The sequence below is a fragment of the Spermophilus citellus genome, assembly GCF_964194105.1.
Source record: "Spermophilus citellus genome assembly, chromosome: 10".
NCBI classification, from domain to species: domain Eukaryota; kingdom Metazoa; phylum Chordata; class Mammalia; order Rodentia; family Sciuridae; genus Spermophilus; species Spermophilus citellus.
Genome location: NC_138197.1, coordinates 75,456,492 through 75,477,875, shown reverse-complemented (window position 1 = coordinate 75,477,875; position 21,384 = coordinate 75,456,492). Strand labels below are relative to the sequence as shown.

The 21,384-nt window shown below is 32.4% G+C and overlaps 1 protein-coding gene and 1 pseudogene across 2 annotated transcripts; both read left to right on the top strand.

Moving 5' to 3' along the window:
• The first annotated feature begins 1,403 nt into the window (after nt 1-1,403).
• Nucleotides 1,404-4,253, top strand: LOC308658253 (olfactory receptor 6C2-like; annotated as a pseudogene). The gene is made up of 2 exons: nt 1,404-1,490; nt 3,326-4,253. The product of its transcript is annotated as an olfactory receptor 6C2-like (transcript).
• A 7,363-nt stretch (nt 4,254-11,616) lies between these two features.
• Nucleotides 11,617-12,552, top strand: LOC308658849 (olfactory receptor 6C2-like; the record flags this gene model as incomplete). The annotated part of the gene is made up of 1 exon (XM_081311765.1): nt 11,617-12,552. One exon carries the CDS (start codon nt 11,617-11,619, stop codon nt 12,550-12,552), a length of 936 nt encoding a protein of 311 aa, XP_081167891.1.
• Between the last annotated feature and the right edge of the window lie 8,832 nt (nt 12,553-21,384).

Below are 21,384 nucleotides of genomic sequence, written 5' to 3'. Positions count from 1 at the left end.
TGAATATACACTAAACCTCAATGATAATCAGGGAAATGAAAGCAAACCGCAATGAGATCCTGTTTAATGCCCAGTAGAAAGGCTATTAACATAAAGACAAAAAAAGAAAACAAACAAAAAAAGACAACTGGTTTGGCTGCTTCCATCATACAGTGTCCATGGAAATATAAGTATTCCCATTATGGAAATCAGAATGGAGGTTCCTCAAAACTGTACAACCACCATATGATCCAGGAATCCTACTGCTAGATTATTTCCTTTAGAAAAGGAAATAAGTATATGGAAGAGATATCTGCCCTCCTGTGTCTACTGTAGCATTATTCACAAATAGCCAAGATATGGAATCACCCCAGGTCTCCATGACCAGATACAAGGATAAAGAAAGTGTTTGCACACTCACACTCACATACACACATTTATATAATTGAATACTAACTCATCCATAAAAATATTGAAAACCAGGCACAGAAAGACAACTGCTGCATAATCTCACTCATATGTAGAATGCAAAAAATGATTGATTTCATAGAAACCATGAGTAGAATAGTGGTCACCAAGAGCTACTAGGAGTAAAGTAAAAGAGGAATAGAGAGAGCTTGGTGATTGAAGACCAAAGTATAGTAAGAAAGAACAAGTTCTAGTATTCTAAAGCATGTTAGGGTGATGATACTTGACCATAAGTTATTTATATACAAAATAGCTAGAAGAAAACATCTGAATGTCCCAAAGAAATCATTAATGTTTGAGATGATGGACTTGCTTATTACTCTTATTTGATCATTACACATTATATGCATGAATCAAAATATCACATTATAGCCCATAAATATATATAATTATGTGTAGTTTAAGAACATTTATCTTGGCATGGTGGCACACACTTGTATTCCCAGAAGCTCAGTGGCTGAGGCAGGAGGATAGCAAGTTCAAAGCCAGCGTCAGCAACGTGAGGCACTAAAAGCAACTCTGTGAGATCCTGTCTCTAAATAAAATACAAAATAGGGCTGGAGATTTGGATAAGTGGTGGAGTGCTATTGAGTTCAATCACCAATACCACCAACCCACCCCCTAAAAAAGTTTAAGAACATTTGGCATTATATACTTAATTATCCAAAGTATGTTGTTAATGTTTACTTTTAAATAGCACTTATAAATATACTGCTATATTTGTAGAAAAAAATTAGAAATGTAAACACATATATTGGCATGTGATCTTCCATTTGGGGTAGAGAATCATTTTATCTAGGAATTCCCAAAGTTTCTATTCTGAGGCACAACTGCTTGGCTTCCCCTAAAACATGTAACTGCTAAAAGGTTAACCCCACCCCAGCCCATGTCACAACCCCTAATCATGCATGTGAAATTCCTCTTCCAGGCTATAAAGCTGCTCTGGGAGTGCCAACATGCTGCTGCTTGGAGGGACAGCCATGTTGGTTTGCTCCATGCTACTGACAATAAATCTCTGGCGTGTGGTGTGGTCTTTGGACTTTGTGAGTGCCCTTTCAACATGGGTTATGTAATTTTACATTTTTCCTTTCTAATTGGAATTTCCCAACTATAATGAGTAATTCATGTAACAAACTTTTAATGTGGTTTCTTATGATCCTCCCTCAGTTTATGTAAAGTGAAAGTTTTTAAAAAGGAGCTAAAGTTGTGTTTTATTTCACCATCAGATTCTTCTTTTGTTCTGCTGACTTATGTCCATAGCTGCATCCTCCTGTCTCTAAGGACACTGTCTCCAAGGAAGCCAAAATTAGCATACTTTTGTTTATAACCTCAAATTTGGTTACTCCAAACATTCATTAGAAACCATTTGTAGGTCACCAGGGACCCCGTTTTTCATTTGGTTGCATTTTTATCAAACAGCAAATTTTAAGCTACATAAAACAAAGGTGCCCATTGTCCTGAAAAATCAGTGCCAACTATCCTCAGAAGCAGATTCCTAACATTCCACAGTCTTCATATTAAAATGTTTTCTTTATTTCTTTCTTTTATTTTAAGGGTATAAAAACAGTAGAAGGAAGTCCAAGGAACTGTTTGAAGATGGATACCTCTGAGATGTTTATGCAACCTAGAATTATCATGAATTTGACAGAGGATTCACAAGCAAATGTAACAAGAAATTCATATGAAAATCATTTTAATTACCTTTTCCAGTTTAGAAATTCTAAGATTTTGTGGGTTTCAACAACCAACAGAAACTATAAATGACTGTTAAAATAGTAAGTGCAATAAATTTTATTATTTTATTTTAATTATATTTACTTTTTTGTAATCTAAATATTATTATTTGTGGAAGAGAAAAAAATTATATTTAGTAAAGCATGTTTTTTTTCTTTATAGAATCTGGTTTCCTTGCATAATAAAATGCCACTTTGGGAAGATGTTTATGCATTTCAATTTGACATTGAAATGTTAAAATTTGGTAGTTATCCAGAAATATATTACCTATTTATCAACTCACATAAGAAACTGATAAATGTGCATATAACAACCCCCAGCCCTCCAAAAGAATGACAAACTGGCATAAGTTTCATCACCTCATTAGAGTTCTCTGTCCTCATTACAAACACACACTTTGAAAACAGAATAAACAAAAAATAGTCTCATTTAAAGCATGACCAATATCCAATGGTGATAGGGCTGTTTAATTGGACTCAATGATGTGTTCTGAGAGATCAGAAGGGGAACTGGAGGAAGGATTTATACCTGAAAATAGTAGCAAAATGAAGGCAGTTTCTCTTTTATGAGCTATGAAGGTAATAAATAAAGGTAATAATAAAGCAGAAAAGTTGATCTCTTGAAAAGTGAAAATTTAAAAAAAAATCACAGTGGTTCAAAGTCACAGAAAATTTAAATAAACAAAGTTAATGTCTAAATTAAGAGTCTGAATTGAAACGAAAATAGTTTAGTAGGCATCTAATTAGAAAATATGCAATAGATGAATTCATTTAGAAACATTTTTGGACAATTGAAAAACATGTGTATAACAGTGTATATTGTGGGGACTGTGATGATGAAAAAAACACACGCAGCCTGATCCCTGCCCCAAGTTAGTATTCTTTGTTAGGTGTTAATAGAGTAGCACATGCCATTTTCTACTAGAGTACGTGATAGAAGTCATCAGACTTGCAGAAAACTTTCCAGAGGGCTTAAAGCAAAAGTTTAAATTGATCAAATAAAGTATGCTTACTGTAATGTAATAAATGTTAAAATGTAATATTTTTTAAAACCATTTTCAATAAGAAAAACCTAAATGATAGAGGTAAAACTGATAAATAATCTGTAGCAAACTGTCTCTGAATGTTACATGTAGATTTAACAGAAGTCAGAAAACAACAATGTGAGTAATACTGTAACAATTTTCATTCTACTGGGATTGACAGATGACCCACAACTTCAGGTTCTGATGTTACCTTTCTGTATCTCACCCACGTGTTAAGCATCAGTGGAAATATTATCTCCCTCATCTTAGTGAATCCTTGCCTTATAAAGTCATCTACTGTTTCCTACAAAATTTTGCTTTCTTGGAGATCTCATTCATATCCGCATGTATTCCCAGATACTTATGTAACATAGCAACAGGTGACAAGATGATTATCTACAATGCCTGTGTCAGCCAAGTATTTTTTACTGACCTCTTTGGTGTAACTGAATTTTTTCTCCTGGCTACCATGTCCTTTAATGGCTATGTGGCCATCTGCAAGCACCTGCCTTATGTGACTATCATGAGTAGCAGAATCTGCAAGAGAATTCTCTTTTGTTGTTGGGTAGCTGGTCTGTTTATTTTAATCCCCCCACTCAGCCTAGGCCTAAATCTGGAGTTTTGTGATTCTTATATCATTGATCATTTTGTTTGTGATGCATTTCCCCTCCTGAAAATTTCTTGCTCAAATATTTGGTTTATGGAACAGACCATTATCATCTCTGCTGTACTGACCCTCATGACACGCATATGCATAGTTCTGTCCCACATTTACATCATCAAGACCCTTCTGCTCAGTGGAATAAAAAAGCCTTTTCTACCTGTTCTTCCCACATGATTGTGGTTTCCCTCATGTATGGCAGCTGCATCTTCATCTACATTAAACCTTCAGCGAAGGACTCAGTGGCCATAAATAAGGGGGTGACTGTCCTCACTACTTCCATCCTTCACATGCTGAACCCCCCTTCACTTACCCACTAAGGAACAAGCAAGTACAACAGCCCTTAAGGACTCAGTCAAAATAATTTTTATATTTTTCAAGAAATAAGGGACATGAAGTTGATGAACAAGTTTGGTGAACTTCCCAAAGTTCGCTGGCAAGTTAACTTTTTCAAAACGCTCTTGCTCATCCTCATCCAATGGCATCATCTCCACAAGCCTCTTTTAAGATCACATCATTCCATAATACGCATGTTAATAGCTTTCAAAATTTTAAATCCTTGCTTCATTTTCAAATTTGAAGACCAAAAAATAAGATAAAAGAAAATAAAATAGATATAAACTTCTTGTCATTTTTCACATTTTCAGGGACAACAGAACAAATAATCATCACCACTGTTTCTTCCACTCCAAAATGTCCAAATGTTTCATTCATTAATTCACCTAATAAATATGTATTGGGCATTTTCTTTAGGGTAGGTACTGTTGTACGTCCTAAAAAACACAGGACAAAAATAAATCAGAATAAAAATAAATCAGAATAAAAAAAAGTAGAAACAATTGCATTAAGAGAAATAAGCTGGTGTAGTGGTGCATGCCTGTACTCCCAGTGACTCAGGAGGCTGAGAGAGGAGGATTATAAGTTTGAGACCTGTCTCAGTACTTGTGAGACCCTCAGGAATTTAGAGAGACCATGTCTCCAAACTACAAAATAAAAATTGCAGGAGAAGTGGCTCAGTGGTTAAGTGCTCCTACTTCAATCCTTAGTCCAAAAGAAGAGAGATACAAACAGAAATAAGCCAGGAACAGACAGACAAGTACTTTATGTGTGAAATATCAAAAAGTACATCTCATTGAAGTTGTGTGTAGAGTGGCAATTTCAAGAGGCCGGGGAAAGTAGAAGGGGGAAAGGTAAATTAATGAGTAGTAAGTTACAGATAGGAGTAAGAAGTTCTGCTGTGCTACTGCCCAAAGGAGTAACTTCAGATAACAATAATATGTCAGATATTTCAAAAAGCTAGAAGAAAGGATCTTGAATGTTTCAGTCATAAAGAAATGATAAATATTTGCAAAGACAGATTATTTTCACCCTGATTAGAATATTATAGAATGTATACATGTATTGAAGAATCATGTTGTAACCCATATATATGTATACCTTTTATGTTTCATGTGTTAGTTTAAAAAGTAAATTTAAATAATAAAAACAAAAAGCTTAGATTGCACCAAAAATTAGTGTTTTTGTCTTGAAAGGGAATTACAAACCTTTCAATTTGAGAATAACCTCTAAAATACTAAAAGTTGAAAATTGTGAGATTTTAAATTGTATCAAATTAATAAAGACACAATTTTATTTATTTATTTATTTATTTATTTTTTAAAGAGACAGAGAGGAGAGAGAGAATTTTTAATATTTATTTTTTAGTTCTCTCTGCTGAGGATGGAACCCGGACCGCACGCATGCCAGGCGAGCGCGCTACCGCTTGAGCCACATCCCCAGCCCAAGACACAATTTTAAATAGGATAGACTTTTCTCAATAAAAAAGGAATAAGGTTAAAAATGCTATTTTGAGAAATTTGAATGTTTTGTACTACAAAAATTATGCTAGATATAGATAGCTATATTAATATATCTACTCAAAATGTTAGTGAAATAAGCAAACACACACAGAAAAAAAGTAAAAAGAAATCAAATAAATAAAAGCAGCCAAATATATAGTATCTTTAAAATTTAGATAATTTCTAAAAGGAATATGAAAAGCTATAAATATAGTACTACATTTTTAGGACATAAACAGCAGTATAATATAAGAGTATAAATTGTTTATCAGATTCCCCCCCAAAAAAGCTCATGTGGCTCATCATCTGAAACTAATTCCCATCCCAATGGCATTTGAATTTACATTTTTCTAATTTTTTTGTCCCTCATCTTTTCCATATGATGTTTATATGTCCAAAAAAAATTCCTCATTTTTTATGCCTCAGTTCTCAAAATAAAATTTACTCCTTCAAAGAATTTTTCCTATCCAAACAAAATCCTACATTCTCAAACCCCAAAGAGTCACCATGCAGAAACATCCTGTATCTCTGCTAATATAACATTTTTTCTCTGTCTATATCTTTTAGTAGATTGTCAGTATTGAAAGAAAAAATTTTGTCAGTTTAGTTTTTGTCCTTGAGTATGAATGATTTCAAATATCTTGAAAGTACACCTTTCTCCACAATAAAAATGACACAAAAATATTTGGATCATTATAACAGAAAATAAAAGAGAAAAATATCTCCAACAAGAGAAATTGAATGTATCAGTGTTGAAACCAAAGTTGAATTTATGCTATATTGATTATAACATAAATATGCTTCCTGCATTTCATTTTTGATTGCTGCTTTCAGGGAATATAGAGTTCCAATTTATTACACATATATATTTATTGTTTTATGTATCATTTTATTGATTTTATTGTATGTATTTAAGGTAAACAACATGATATACATGATGAAATGATTACTACAATCAAGAAAATTCATATACCCATCATCTCAAAAAGTCTTTGTTTTGTGTATAGGAAAAGCACCTGATATCTCTTATTGATTTTTCAGTATAAAATAAAGTATTATTAATTATAGTCCTCCTGATGTAAACTGTCTCCAAATTCATTCATTTTGCATATCTGCAAGTTTGTACACTTTGACCTACATTGCATAGATTGGTTGAATATCATACATTTTATTTTTCTAAAGGTGCATCCAGATTCTACCCAGTTAGTTGCATGTTCTCTAGTAAAAGATATAAAATCACAGATCCTGGGGTTTTTCAACTCTTTAAAAAAGAGTTGAAACTTTTCAAAAGAGTTAACTCTTTGAAAACTTAACCTTGAGGTAACAGAATCTAAATCCAGATCCTGTCATCATTCCTACTAGCCATGAGATTTTTACCAACTCACCCTACTTCAGTCATTTCCTTTTGATTGAAGCACTTAATCCATTTTTTTAAGAAAACAGCTATATTAGTAAATCAAATACCATAGAGTATACTTTAAATAAACATAGGAAAAAATAATAAACACACCTTTATTAATATGTGACTTATATACATATAAGTATATGAAGTATAGATTATAATTGTACAATTAAATATAGAATCAAATTATTTTGTTATATTTACAAAGTTGTGCATACCTCACCATAATCTAACTTTGGAACATTTCTATCATCCCAAAAGGAAGCCTCTTATCCTCAGGATCACTTTTCATCTATCTCTTTCCATATTTCTTCACAGCCTGAAACAGCAAATATACTTTCTTCTCTTATTGGTCAAAGAACACAGAATTTCAGTTTGGAGGTCTCTTGTATATCAGGGTGAATATATTGAATAACAGTATATTGTATATTACAAAACAGTTGAAAATGAGTTCAAATCACTAAGCAGGAAAACATGGGAGGTGATGGATGGAAGCACATGGCCACCAAATGACAGAGGCAGGAGACATGAAGCAAACCTTGGATCAGCAAGCTTTCCTCTATTCTGCAGCAAAGTCCATTGATCAGGCTCAGAAGGGCTCATTTTCTGAGTACAGGAAATGGCCCTCTGGATTACAGAAGAAGTTTGGGTTTTATAGTTTACAATGAGGGTGACTTAATCAATGGAGACTGCAGATGTGCAGTTTGGACAGTCAGGGACCTAGTTGTGCAGGCTAAATTTTAACTCGGGAAGGCATTTGTAAAAGGGTTTAAACTTCTTGTCACTGGGAAAAGCTCCCAACTCAATTGTTCACTGCTTATCTCTGGGACCCACCTAGATTTTTACCTAGAGCTTCACTATTTGCTTTTCTCTTTCCAAGACTCACTGCAATGGGAAAGGGTAGTCCAGGACCCAGCATTTTGGTATTTGCTTCCTTCCTTCAGGACCCATTGTGGTTGGGAAGGGGTGAAGGTTTACTTTTGGTGGAGATGCTTGTGTTGTGATGAACCTGGAAAGGATGAAAGTTTGCTTTTTCATCAAGGCCTATTCTTAATGTTTGGCTACTTTCTCTCCCTCCTCTGGAGCCAAACTGTCCCTTCATTTTTTTCTTGGGGCGCTGTCTTGTAGAAATATTATTTTCCATAATCCTTCAATGGATACGCTATTTAGCATACTTGGATTAATCCTCATTGTACATATATATCAAAACATAATGCATGCCATTACTGCATACAATTATGGTTTGTCAAATAAATACTAATAAAAATATATTTATTGTATGTGAGCTTTAAAAATATACTTAGTTGTATTATTTGTTTAACAATATTTTCATGCCTTCTACTATATTTCTATTACTGGGGGAATTATAAAATCAATTTTATGAAAGAATAAATTTCATGTTGTGAAGACCTTTCAGTGGATTTGAAGTCACAGAAATGCTGGGGTACTAGATTTTAACATAATTTAAAATATCAGATAAGTTAGTGCACAAAAAGAAATTGACATTTCTCCTTTCTTTTAGAATGCTCAGAGTTGAACGTAGGCATGTTTGTTGAAATTATTTATTTGTTTTGACTGAAGAATTTTTATGTTTTGTGTAATAAGAATAAAATTCTGAGAAAGTAAAGCTGAGTAATATTTTTAAATCTTTATGTATAATTTATTTTTTGTATAAAAATTGGTAAAACAGAAAAAGAGATCTTTTAGCTACCTTATGTGCCAACAATTAATTAAAAGAAACTGGACTAGATTTTGTTTTTAATGAGATTCTCAAAGTTGCCCTACAAGTCTCTTTTAATGATCCACATGCTTTCTCTTGTCTCTAAAGTCCAAGTTCCCATTGTTACTTTGGTGGGTTGGATTGTTTTTCCCCAAGTTCATTACACAAATGATTCAATAGTATTTTTTGTATCTGGGTCACAGAGGAATTTTTTTCATTAATTTGTTGCAGATTTGGCAAATAAAATAAATATCTAGCTTCAGATTGGAAAACCCTTTCTCTGAGCAAAAGAGTTCTGAACATCAATTATTCTAAAGGTAACAAGAGTTCCCTTGAACACACTTTTCAGTGATAGTTAAAAATAAAAAAATAATTTCCTGGGCTTATGATAGAACAGTATCTATTGTGAGAAAGTTGGTGCAATTGATACAAGAGAAAATCCAAGAAAATCTCATTTTCCAAGGATAGTGTTAGTGTTGAAGTGACCAAATTCAATCAGTATTGGCCAAAAATTATCAAGTTTATTCCAACATTTCAAGTTGTGTCTGTAAAAATACATGTAAACAACTACTAGAGGAAGGTTATGATTAATTGCCAGAAGGGTAAGTATAATAAATTCTGTTATTTGTTTCATTTTCTTTTTTGAGAATTGGGTCATATGTGACTCTAATAAATAAATCTTTCCTGATTTCATTAAAATTTAGAAATGTAAATTAATGTGGTTTTAACTAAACAACATTTTTAGAGTGCTTTAATTTTGTGTATTGTATAGATATTTATAAGATTATATTAGGCAACAATAAAAAAGGTAGCATAATTTGTGTCATGTGAAAAGTAGTAACATCTCCAACAAAAATTTCTGGAAACTAAAAGCTAGAAACTAATTGCTTGATATGGACATTTCCACTAAAATTGGATACTGTGGAACACAGATAAAATGGAGAAATACAGAGCATTGAAGGAGAAGATTACTCCAGATAATCCATGTGAAGTCTTTATTTCACTGTCTAGTCTGTAGTAAAGATTTAATAATTAGAACATACTAATTTGATTATAAAGAATACAAGGTGAGAAGTAAAAAGGGGTGTGGAAAATCATGATTTTCACTTTGGTCATGTTTGGGGTACATGTGATTATACGATTGAGATCATAAAGAGCAATAACATTTTAGAGCTGAGAAATTCAGGAAAATAATCTATCAGAAAGAAATAATGAAGCACTAAGAACTATCAACATAAGAGACAGCAGCAAGAAAATAAAAGTCTAAAAATGACAAAGCAAAAAGGTGACAGGTTCAAAATGTATGTGACAATCAGCAAGTTAACAGAGGCTACTAGAAATACTGTGTGGTTGAAAACACTTCTGAGCTGGGAAGGGTGGCACATTCCTATAATCTCAGCAACTAAAGAGGCTGGGATAGGAGGATCACAAGTTCAAGTCCAGCCTGGGCAATTTGTTAGACCCTGTCTCAAAAATAGCAAAAGCAAATAAAGAAAACACACATTATAACATTATAATTAGAAAATTTCTAAACTTCAACAGAAAAAGGGAGGTATTTGATAAACTTTCATGTAATTCATATATTTAAAAACATGGGGGCAAAACATGATTTCAGGATAATAATGATTAAATGTATGCTAACCAACAAAAGGAAAATAATTATGAACCAGGGCACTGAAGTAGTTAAATTATATTTATTACTCATTGTTAGACAGGTACTTTTATAAATATTTTATATAATATACTATCACATAGTATATGTATGAAGAGCAATATTTTATTTTCCATTTTACACTAACTGAGTCACAGTGAAATTAAATCATGCTTGAAGAAATATGTAATAGTTTAAACCTGATATATTTTGGACTTTGGGATACTAATACAGTATTTTAGACTGTGCTCCACACTTATAGACTTTAAAAAATAAAAATAAACAATTGTGATTTTTATCAGGTATATATTCCATACCTAACTTATATTATCACCCTCTACAATAAATTCATCCTCAAAATACACTTTCTTATTGGGGCTGGGAATGTGGCTCAGCGGTAGAGCACTCGCTTAGCATAGGTGGGACCTGGGCTTGATTCTCAGCACCACATGAAAAATTAAAAAAGGCATTTTGTTGTGCCCATCTACAAAAAAAAAAAAAAAGATCTCTCTCTCTCTCTATTTCTCTCTGTCTCTTAATACTCTTTCTTATGTACCACAATAGGAAGGAAGTATTTTAAATAGAAAATTATGAGGGAAAAGCAGGGGAATAAGTATGGAAGTAATTTTTTTTTAAAGAAAACACAAGTGTAATTGACATCTTCAGCCATAGAAGTAGAGCCTGTATAATTAACAGTCTGTCTGATATAATTGTATTAATAACAAGACTTCAAGGAAGCATAAGTATGAAAAAGAAAGATTAAGGTTCAACTTTAGGGTTCACAGTATGAATAAGGAAAATCTCTCAATCTCAGAAAACACTAGTAGTCAAATCTAACTGTTGGGGAAAATTAAATCTGAGATACAGGTAAAATAAAAAATAAGACAGAATGCAATAAGAAGGAAGCAACCATAACATTTTGGAATTGGTATACATAATGAAATTTGACTTTTTAAATCTACTTTGAAACAAAATATATATAATTATAGAACCTATGCTAGCAGTGAATGACAATATTTGTAAACAAAATAGTTAAATACATGTGAATGGGTTTTCCAGGTTCTTCCTCTGTGAATTACTATCCTACACAAACATCTCTGAATTTGAAATGCAAATTAAGTAGAAGTCAGGATCCACTTATGAGAAATCACACAATAACAACATTTATCCTGCTGGGACTGACAGATGACCCACAACTGAAGGTCGTGATTTTCATCTTTCTCTTTCTCACCTACATGCTGAGTATAACTGGGAACCTGGCAATCATCTCCCTCACCTTGCTGGATGCACGCCTCAAAACTGCCATGTACTTTTTCCTACAAAACTTCTCCTTCTTAGAAATCTCATTCACAACTGCTTGTATTCCCAGATACTTGTACAGCTTATCAACAGGGGATAAGACCATCACATATAACAGTTGTGCCATTCAGATATTTTTCACTGATCTCTTTGGTGTTACAGAATTTTTTCTCCTCGCCACCATGTCCTATGACCGATACCTAGCTATCTGCAAACCTCTACACTATGTGACCATCATGAACACCAGAGTGTGCAGAAGACTCATCCTTTGTTGCTGGACAGCTGCTTTGTTGGTCATACTCCCACCACTTAGCATGGGCCTGAATCTGGAATTCTGCAACTCTAATGTTATTGACCATTTTGCCTGTGATGCAGAACCCGTCCTAAAAATCTCATGCACAGAAACATGGCTCATAGAGCAGATGGTTTTAATTTGTGCTGTTTTAACTTTTATCATGACTCTCATATGTGTAGTTCTATCCTATGTATACATCATTAAGACTATTCTGCAATTCCCTTCTGCCCAACAAAGGAAAAGGGCATTTTCTACCTGTTCTTCCCATATGATTGTGGTCTCCATAACCTATGGGAGCTGTATCTTCATCTATGTTAAGCCTTCAGCAAAAGATTCAGTGGCTATTAACAAGGGGGTGACAGTCCTTGTTATGTCCATCAGTCCCATGTTGAACCCTTTCATTTACACACTGAGGAACAAGCAAGTAAAACAGGCTTTCAAGGACTCAGTCAAAAGAATTGCATTGTTCTTAAATAAGTAAGGGAATTTGCTAGTGTAAAAGTATTCTATGTGTACTGAAAAGATTGTTGATCTCTAAATATGTGTCTTTGACTTTTTACATCATTCCTTTCCTTTCAAGGAAAGAGTTTCAGGATATGTGTTCTCAAAAAGAAAAGCTACCACCAGGCAACTAAAGGACTTCACAAAATAGAAAATCTGAAAGAACCTGCAAAAAAAAAAAAAAAAAAAAAAAAAAAAAAAAAAAACCAGAGTCAATGCATTCACCACGTATTTGCGATTGAGTAATTGTGTTGATAGACTTTCTCAATTCTAATATTTTTATTTATATATGACAGCAGAATGCATTACAATTCTTATTACACATATAGAACACAATTTTTCATACCTCTGGTTGTATACATAGTATATTCACACCAATTCATGTCTTCATACCTGTACTTTGGATAATAATGTTCCTCACATTCCACCATCATTCCACTTACATCATTTGTAAGTCCATGCGCTGTCCCTTCCCATTCAACCCGTCTGCCCTATCTAGAGTTCGTCTATTCCTCCCATGCCCCTGTTCCCTATCCAACTATGAATCTGTCTCCTTATACATATAAAAAAAATCAGCATTTGGGTTTTTGGGATTGGCTAACTTCACTTAGCATTATCTTCTCTTACTCCATCCATTTACCTGCAAATTTCATGATTTTATTATCTTTTATTGTAATATTTCATTGTGTATATATCCCACATTTTTAATCCATTCGTCTTGAAGGGCATCTAGGTTGCTTCCAAAGTTTAATTATTGTGAATTGTGCTGCTATAATCATTGATGTGGCTATGTCCCTGTAGTATGCTGTTTTTAAGTCCTTAGGTTATAGACTGAGGAGAGGAATAGCTGGGTTAAATGGTGGTTCTATTTCCAATTTTCCAAGGAATCTCCATACTGCTTTCCATATTGGCTGCATCAACTTGCAGTTCCACCAGCAGTGTATGAATGTACCTTTTTCCCCACAGCCTCACCAACACTTATTGTTGTCTGTATGCATAATAGCTGCAATTCTGACTGGAGTGAGATGAAATCTTAGAGTGGTTTTGATTTGCATTTCTCTAATTGCTAGTGATTTTGAACATTTTTTCATATATTCATGTGTTGCTTGTACATCATCTTCTGAAAAGTGACTTTTCTGGCCCTTGGCCCATTTATTGATTGGGTTATTTGATTTTTTGGTGTCTAGTTTTTATTTCTTTATATACTCTAGAGATTAGTGCTCTATCACATGTGTGAGGGGTTAAGATTTGTTCCGAATATGTAAGCTCTCTATTCATCTCACACATTGTTTCTTTTGTTGAAAAGAAACTTTTTAGTTTGAGTCCATCCCTTTTATTGACTCTTGATTTTAATTCTTGTGCCACAGGACTCTTATTAAGGAAGTTGGGGCCTAATCCCACATGATGGAGAATAGGGCCTACATTTTCTTCTATTAGACATGGGGTCTCTGGTTGTATTCCTAAGTCCTTGATCCATTTTGAGTTGGGTTTTGTGCCTGGTGAGAGATAGGGGTTTAATTTCATTTTGTTGCATATGGATTTCCAGCTTTCCCAGCACTATTTGTTGAAGAGGCTATCTTTCTTCAATGCACGTTCTTGGCACCTTTGTCTAATATAAGATAATTGTAGTTCTGTGAGTTAGTCTCTGTGCCCTCTATCTGCACCATTGTCCTATCAGTCTGTTTTGGTGCCAATTCCATGCTGTTATGTTACTATTGCTCTATAAGGTCTGGTATAGTGATGCCACCTGCTTCACTCTTCTTGCTAAGGATTGCTTTAGCTTTTCTGGGTCTCTTATTTTTCTAGATAAATTTCATGATGCCTTTTTCTATTTCTATGAGGAATGTCATTGGGATTTTGATTGGAATTGCATTAAATCTGTATACTGCTTTTGTAAGTATGGTCATTTTGTTAATATTAATTCTGCCTATCCAAGAATAAGGTAGATCTTTTCATCTTCTAAGGTCTTCTTTGATTTCTTTATTTGGGGTTCTGTAATTTTCATTTTATAGATCTTTCACCTCTTTCATTAAATTGATCCCAAGTATTTTAATTTAGGCTATTGAAAATGGTGTAATTTTCCTCGTTTCTCTTTTTAAGTTTATGTCAGTGATATGCAGAAATGTCTTTGATTTATGGGTGATGATTTTTATAAAATTATAATATTGAAAGCCTTTTCTAAAGCAAGGTACCATTTCAGGCAGTGGAGATGAAATAAATAGAAAACCCACTAATTTACTGTCCTTTTTGAGTCTAGTGTTTTAATGTATTTATGGAACCAATGAATTAAAAACATGATAAAACCTATTACATGTAAATTATAGACACAAAAATAACAACTAAAAAACAGATGCATTTCAATGTTTAATAAACATCTATATAAATGTTCGTGTGAACATGGAAACTGAATTATAAAATATGAAATTGCCCAAGTTTGAATACTCTGAAAATCACAGGGCTAATGAACTAAGTTTAATAGAATTTACATGAAGTAAGATGCTAAAAATTCTGTTTCTATTTTTTTTTTAGATTTGATGGATCTTTATTTTATTTATTTTATTGGTGCTGAGATTGGACCCAGTGCTTCACACATGATAGGCAAGTGCTCTATCACTGAACTAAAACTCCAGCCCTGAAAATTCTTGAAAGACTTGTATTTGTAAGGCAAATATTCATATATCTATATATTTATTTGGTTTTATGATTTATCTGTAATCATATTAAACTTTTAGTAAAATAACAGAAATTTCATCATTTTATAAAGAATAATTCTATTGAATCACAAGAAAGGGTTTGTTGTTCCTTTCTACCTGAAGGGAGTATGTACAATGTTTTACATTATTCAAACAAAGAGTTATTTTCTTCAAAATAGAAAAACAACATATTCTAGAACAGTCTAATTAAGAATAAGTGGAGAGAAGACTGAAATAAATAAAATCATAAAGGAAAAAGGAAACATTATGACAGATACCTCAGGATAAAAATCATAATGAACTGTTATGAAGAATTATATGCCAAAAAAATGGAATAACTTAGAGGAACTGGACAGATTCCTAGAAGTATGTACCCTACCAATGCTGAATCAAGAATAGCCTGAACAAACTAATTACAATTAGATGGAAGTAGTAGTCAAAACTTTCCTAAAAAAAGAAAAGCCCAAGATAAAATGGTTTGAAGATGAATTTGACAAAAACTCAAGGAAGAATTAATACCAATTTTCAAATCTTTGAAAAAAAATATACGTACAGGGAACACCTACAAATTCATTTTATGAGATATCACTCTGAATCAAAAGCCATAATATATCAAGTACTTTGACCACAATAGAAATTAAGGATCTGAATGTAAAAGTAACCCAACAAATAAGTTTATAAAATAGAATCTGTTACTAAAAATTTTATGTTGTGACTATCTTAAGAAAATGAATATAAATTTGTAAGAATATCTGAATGTTGAGATCATGACATGTTTGGGGAAAGAGAGCAGTAAGGATAAATAATATAAAATTTAGAAAACAATATATTTCACTTATTCAGAAGCAGACTGCAAAATTCTGCTCAAGAACTTATTTTATGTGTAAATGATATTGACCTTTTAAAAAGGTCATAGACTAATGCCTAAATAATGTTAAATTACTTATTATCTTGGTAAAATTAATGACGAAACATTTCCATTAAAATGTACAAATAAAATTATTTATTGAGGGGATAAAGGATTTTGTATTATTATTTAACTGACCAAAATTTTGAGATATTTATTTTGAAATAATAATGAACATTCTGGACTGGGGTTGTGGCTCAGTGGCAGATTGCTGGCCCAGCAAGTGTGAGGCACTTGGTTCAATTCTCAGTACCACATATCAATAAATAAAATAAAGCTCCATTGATAACTAAAATATTTTTTAAAAATAATGAACATTCTGACAGTTTTCTTTTAAATAATAAATAAAGGTCTTTCACTTTTAAGTATTTATTCCAATTCAGAAAGATTAATTTTATGAATACACAATACATGGCTGTATGCAAACTCAGAATGGAAGTGTATAACTATAAACATCTATTTTGAAAAAAAGTTAATTCAAATAGTTAATTTAATGGGTAAATTACAGGCAAAATAAAATGACTTTGTGGGATAGGTGCCATTGAATTACTAAAAAAAATGTGTTATGACTGAAGTAGCACAGGGAAGAGATTAATAACTCTGACTTGAAATGAGGAAACAGGTACTTAAAAAAAGTGATATTTTGAGAGGGCTTAGAAAAACTAATATATGAAGTATTTCAGAATAAATGACAGCTAGCCAAACTTGAACAGTGTTGCTTTACATGTAGATCTGACATATAGCTCAGACAAATAGTATCTGAAAACAAAACAGAATTAATATTTTCTTACTTCACAGTGATTCACAAATCACTTAGAATTTGCTTTAGGAATATCCCAAGTTAATCAGAGGAAGTTTGGGGAGTTTGAAAACATCAAATAATATGTTTCATTATTAATTTTCAAAAAAACCATTGAGATTATCACATTTTTTTAATCATGATAAAATTCATTAAGAAATGTAATCTCTTTTATCTAAAAATTAAGTGATTTGCTATTTTAGAGCATATGCCTATATACATAGATATACACATATATACAAATACACACATAAAACATTTAAATATACACTTCAAAGGTAAATAGTTCTCAAATGTAAACATGAAATAATTTTTAAAATCATTGTGAATAAGAAAAAACCTAAATGATAGAGGTAAAACTGATAAATACTCTGTAGCAAACTGTCTCTAAATGTTACCTGTAGATTTAACAGAAGTCAGGAATCAACAATGCTAAAAATACTGTAACAATTTTCATTCTACTGGAACTGACAGATGATCCACAACTGCAGGTTCAGATTTTAATCTTTCTATTTCTTACCTACGTGTTAAGCATAAGTGGAAATATGACTATTATCTCTCTCATCTTAGTGAATCCTTGCCTTAAAATAGCCATCTACTATTTCCTACAAAATTTTGCTTTCTTGGAGACCTCATTCACCTCTGCATGCATTCCCAGATACTTATATAACATAGCAACAGGTGACGAGATGATTACCTATAATGCCTGTGTCAGACAAGTATTTTTACTGTCCTCTTTGGGGTAACTGAATTTTTTCTCCTGGCTGCCATGTCTTATGTTCACTCTGTGGCCATCTGCAAGCCCCTGCATTATGTGACTATCATGAGTACTAGAGCCTGCAGGAGACTTGTCTTTTGTTGTTGAGTAGCTGATCTGTTCCTTTTAATCCCCCCACTCAGCCTGGGCCTAAATATGGAGTTTTGTGATTCTTATATCATTGATCATTTTGTTTGTGATGCATTTCCCCTCCTGAAAATTTCTTGCTCAAATATTTGGTTTATGGAACAGACCATTATCATCTCTGCTGTACTGACCTTCATTATAACAGTCATGTGCATAGTTGTGTCCTACATTTACATCATCAAGGCAATTTTAAGATTCCCTTCTGCCCAGCAAAAGAAAAAAGCCATTTCTTCCTGTTCTTCCCACATGATTGTGGTTTCCCTCACCTATGGCAGCTGCATCTTCATCTACATTAAACCTTCAGCGAAGGACTCAGTGGCCATAAATAAGGGGTGACTGTCCTCACTACTTCCATCCCTCCCATGCTGAACCCCCCTTCATTTACACAGTAAGGAACAAGCAAGTACAACAGCCTTTGAAGGAGTCTGTCAAAATAATTTTTATATTTTTCAAGAAATAAGGGACATGAAGTTGATGAACAAGTTTGGTGAATTTCCCAAAGTCTGCTGGCAAGTTCACTTTCAAAACGCTCTTGCTCATAATCACCCAGTGGCATCTTCTCAACAAGCCTCTTTTAAGATCACATCATTTCATAATAGGCATGTTAATAGCTTTCAAAATTTTAAATCCTTGCTTAATTTTCAAATTGAAGACCAAAAAATAAGATAAAAGAAAATAAAATAGATATAAACTTCTTGTCATTTTTTACATTTTCAGGGACAACAGAACAAATAATCATCACCACTGTTTCTTCCACTCCAAAACTTCCAAATGATCCATTCATTAATTCACCTAATAAAATTTATTGGGTACTTTCTTTAGGGTAGGTACTGTTCTAGGTTTACAAACAGAGGACAAAAAAATATCAGAATTAAAAAATTCCTCTTATGCACACTCAGAAATAATAACAAGAAATGGACAAGCAAGCTAAGTGATTATCAGCTGAAGAATGGATGAAGAAAATGTGGTATATATACACATTGGAATACTTCCCAGACATAAAATAAAATTAAACTCTGTTATTTGCAAGAACATAGATGAAAGTAGAAAAAATTTAAGAGAAATAAGCTGGTGCAGTGGTGCATGCCTGTAATCCCAGTGACTCAGGAGGCTGAGGGAGGAGCATCATAAGTTTGAGAACTGTTTCAGTACTTATGATACCCTCAGGAATTGAGAGAGACCATGTCTCCAAACTACAAAATAAAAATGGCAGGAGAAGTGGCTCAGTGGTTAAGTGCTCCTACTTCAATCCTTAGTCCAAAAGAAGAGAGATACAAACAGAAATAAGCCAGGAACAGACAGACAAGTACTTTATGTGTGAAATATAAAAAAGTACATCTCATTGAAGTTGTGTGTAGAGTGGCAGTTGCAAGAGGCTGGGGGAGTAGAATGGGGAAAAGTAAATTGATGAGTAGTAAGTTACAGATAGGAGTAAGAAGTTCTGCTGTGCTACTGCCCAAAAGAGTGACTTCAGATAACATTAATATATCAGATATTTCAAAAAGCTAGAAGAAAGGATCTTGAATGTTTCAGTCATAAAGAAATGATAAATGTTTGGAAAGACAGATTATTTTTCCCTGATTAGAATATTATAGAATGTATACATGTATTGAAGAATCATGTTGTAACCCATATATATGTATACTTTTTATGTTTCATGTGTTAGTTTAAAAAGTAAATTTAAATAATAAAAACAAAAAGCTTAGATTGCACCAAAAATTAGTGTGTTTTTGTCATGAAAGGGAATTACAAACCTTTCAATTTGGGAAAAACCTCTAAATACTAAAAGTCGAATATCGTGAGATTTTAAATTATATCAAATTAATAAAGCCAAAATTTTAAATAGGGTATGCTTTCTCAATAAAAAGAATAAGGTTAAAAATGTTGTTTTGAGAAATTTGAATGTTTTTGTACTACAAAAAATTATGCTAGATATAGATAGCTATATTAATATATCTACCCAATGTTAGTGAAATAAGGAAACACACATGGAAAAAAAAATAAAGTAAAAAGAAATCAAGGAAATAAAAGCAGCCAAATATATAGTATCTTTAAAATTTAGATAATTTTCTAAAAGGAATGTGAAAAGCTATAAATACAATACTACATCTTTAGGACATAAACAGCAGTATAATATAAGAGTATAAATTGTTTATCAGATTCCCCCCACAAAAAGCTCATGTGGCTCATCATCTGAAACTAATTCCCATCCCAATGGCATTTGAATTTACATTTTTCTAATTTTTTGTCGCTCATCTTTTCCATATGATGTTTATATGTCAAAAAAATTTCCTCATTTTTTATGCCTCTGTTCTCAAAATAAAATTTACTCCTTCTAAGAAATTTTTCCTGTCCAATCAAAATCCTACATGCTCAAACCCTAAACAGTCACCATGCAGAAACATCCTGTATCTCTGCTAATATAACATTTTCTCTCTGTCTATATATTTTAGTAGATTGTCAGTATTGGAAGAAAAAATTTTTGTCAGTTTAGTTTTTGTCCTTGAGTATGAATGATTTCAATTATCTTGAGAGTACATTTTTCTCCACAATAAAAATGACACAAGAAATACTTGGATCCTTATAACAGAAAATAAAAGAGAAAAATATCTCCAACAACAGGAATTGAATGTATCAGTGTTGAAACCAAAGTTGAATTTATGCTATATTGATTATAACATAAATATGCTTCCTGCATTTCATTTTTGATTGCTGCTTTCAGTGAATATAGAATTCCAATTTATTATACATATATTTATTATTTTATGTATCATTTTACTGATTTTATTGTATGTATTTAAAGTAAACAATATCATATACATGATGAAGTGATTACTACAATCAATTAAATTAATATACCCATCATCTCAAAAAGTCTTTGTTTTGTGTATAGTAAAAGCATCTGACATCTCTTATTGATTTTTCAGTATAAAATAAAATATTATTAATTATAGTCCTCCTGATGTAAACTGTCTCTAAATTCATTCATTTTGCATACCTGCAAGTTTGTACACTTTGACCTACATTGCATAGAATGGTTGAATATCATACATTTTATTTTTCTAAAGGTGCATCCAGTTTGTACCCAGTTAGTTGCATGTTCTCTAATAAAAGATATAAAATCACAGATCCTGGGGTTTTTCAACTCTTTAAAAAAGAGTTGAAACTTTTCAAAAGAGTTAACTCTTTGAAAACTTAACCTTGAGGTAATAGTATCTAAATAGACATCCTGTCATCATTCCACTAGCCATGAGATTTTTACCAACTCACCCAAATCAGTCATTTCCTTTTAATTGAAGAACTTGATCCATTTTTAAGAAAACAGCTGTATTAGTAAATCAAATACCATAGAGTACACCTTAAATATACATAGTAAAAAATAATAAACACACCTTTATTAATATGTGACTTATATACATATAAGTATATGAAATATAGATTATAATTGTACAATTAAATATAGAATCAAATTATTTTGTTATATTTACAAAGTTGTGCATACCTCACCA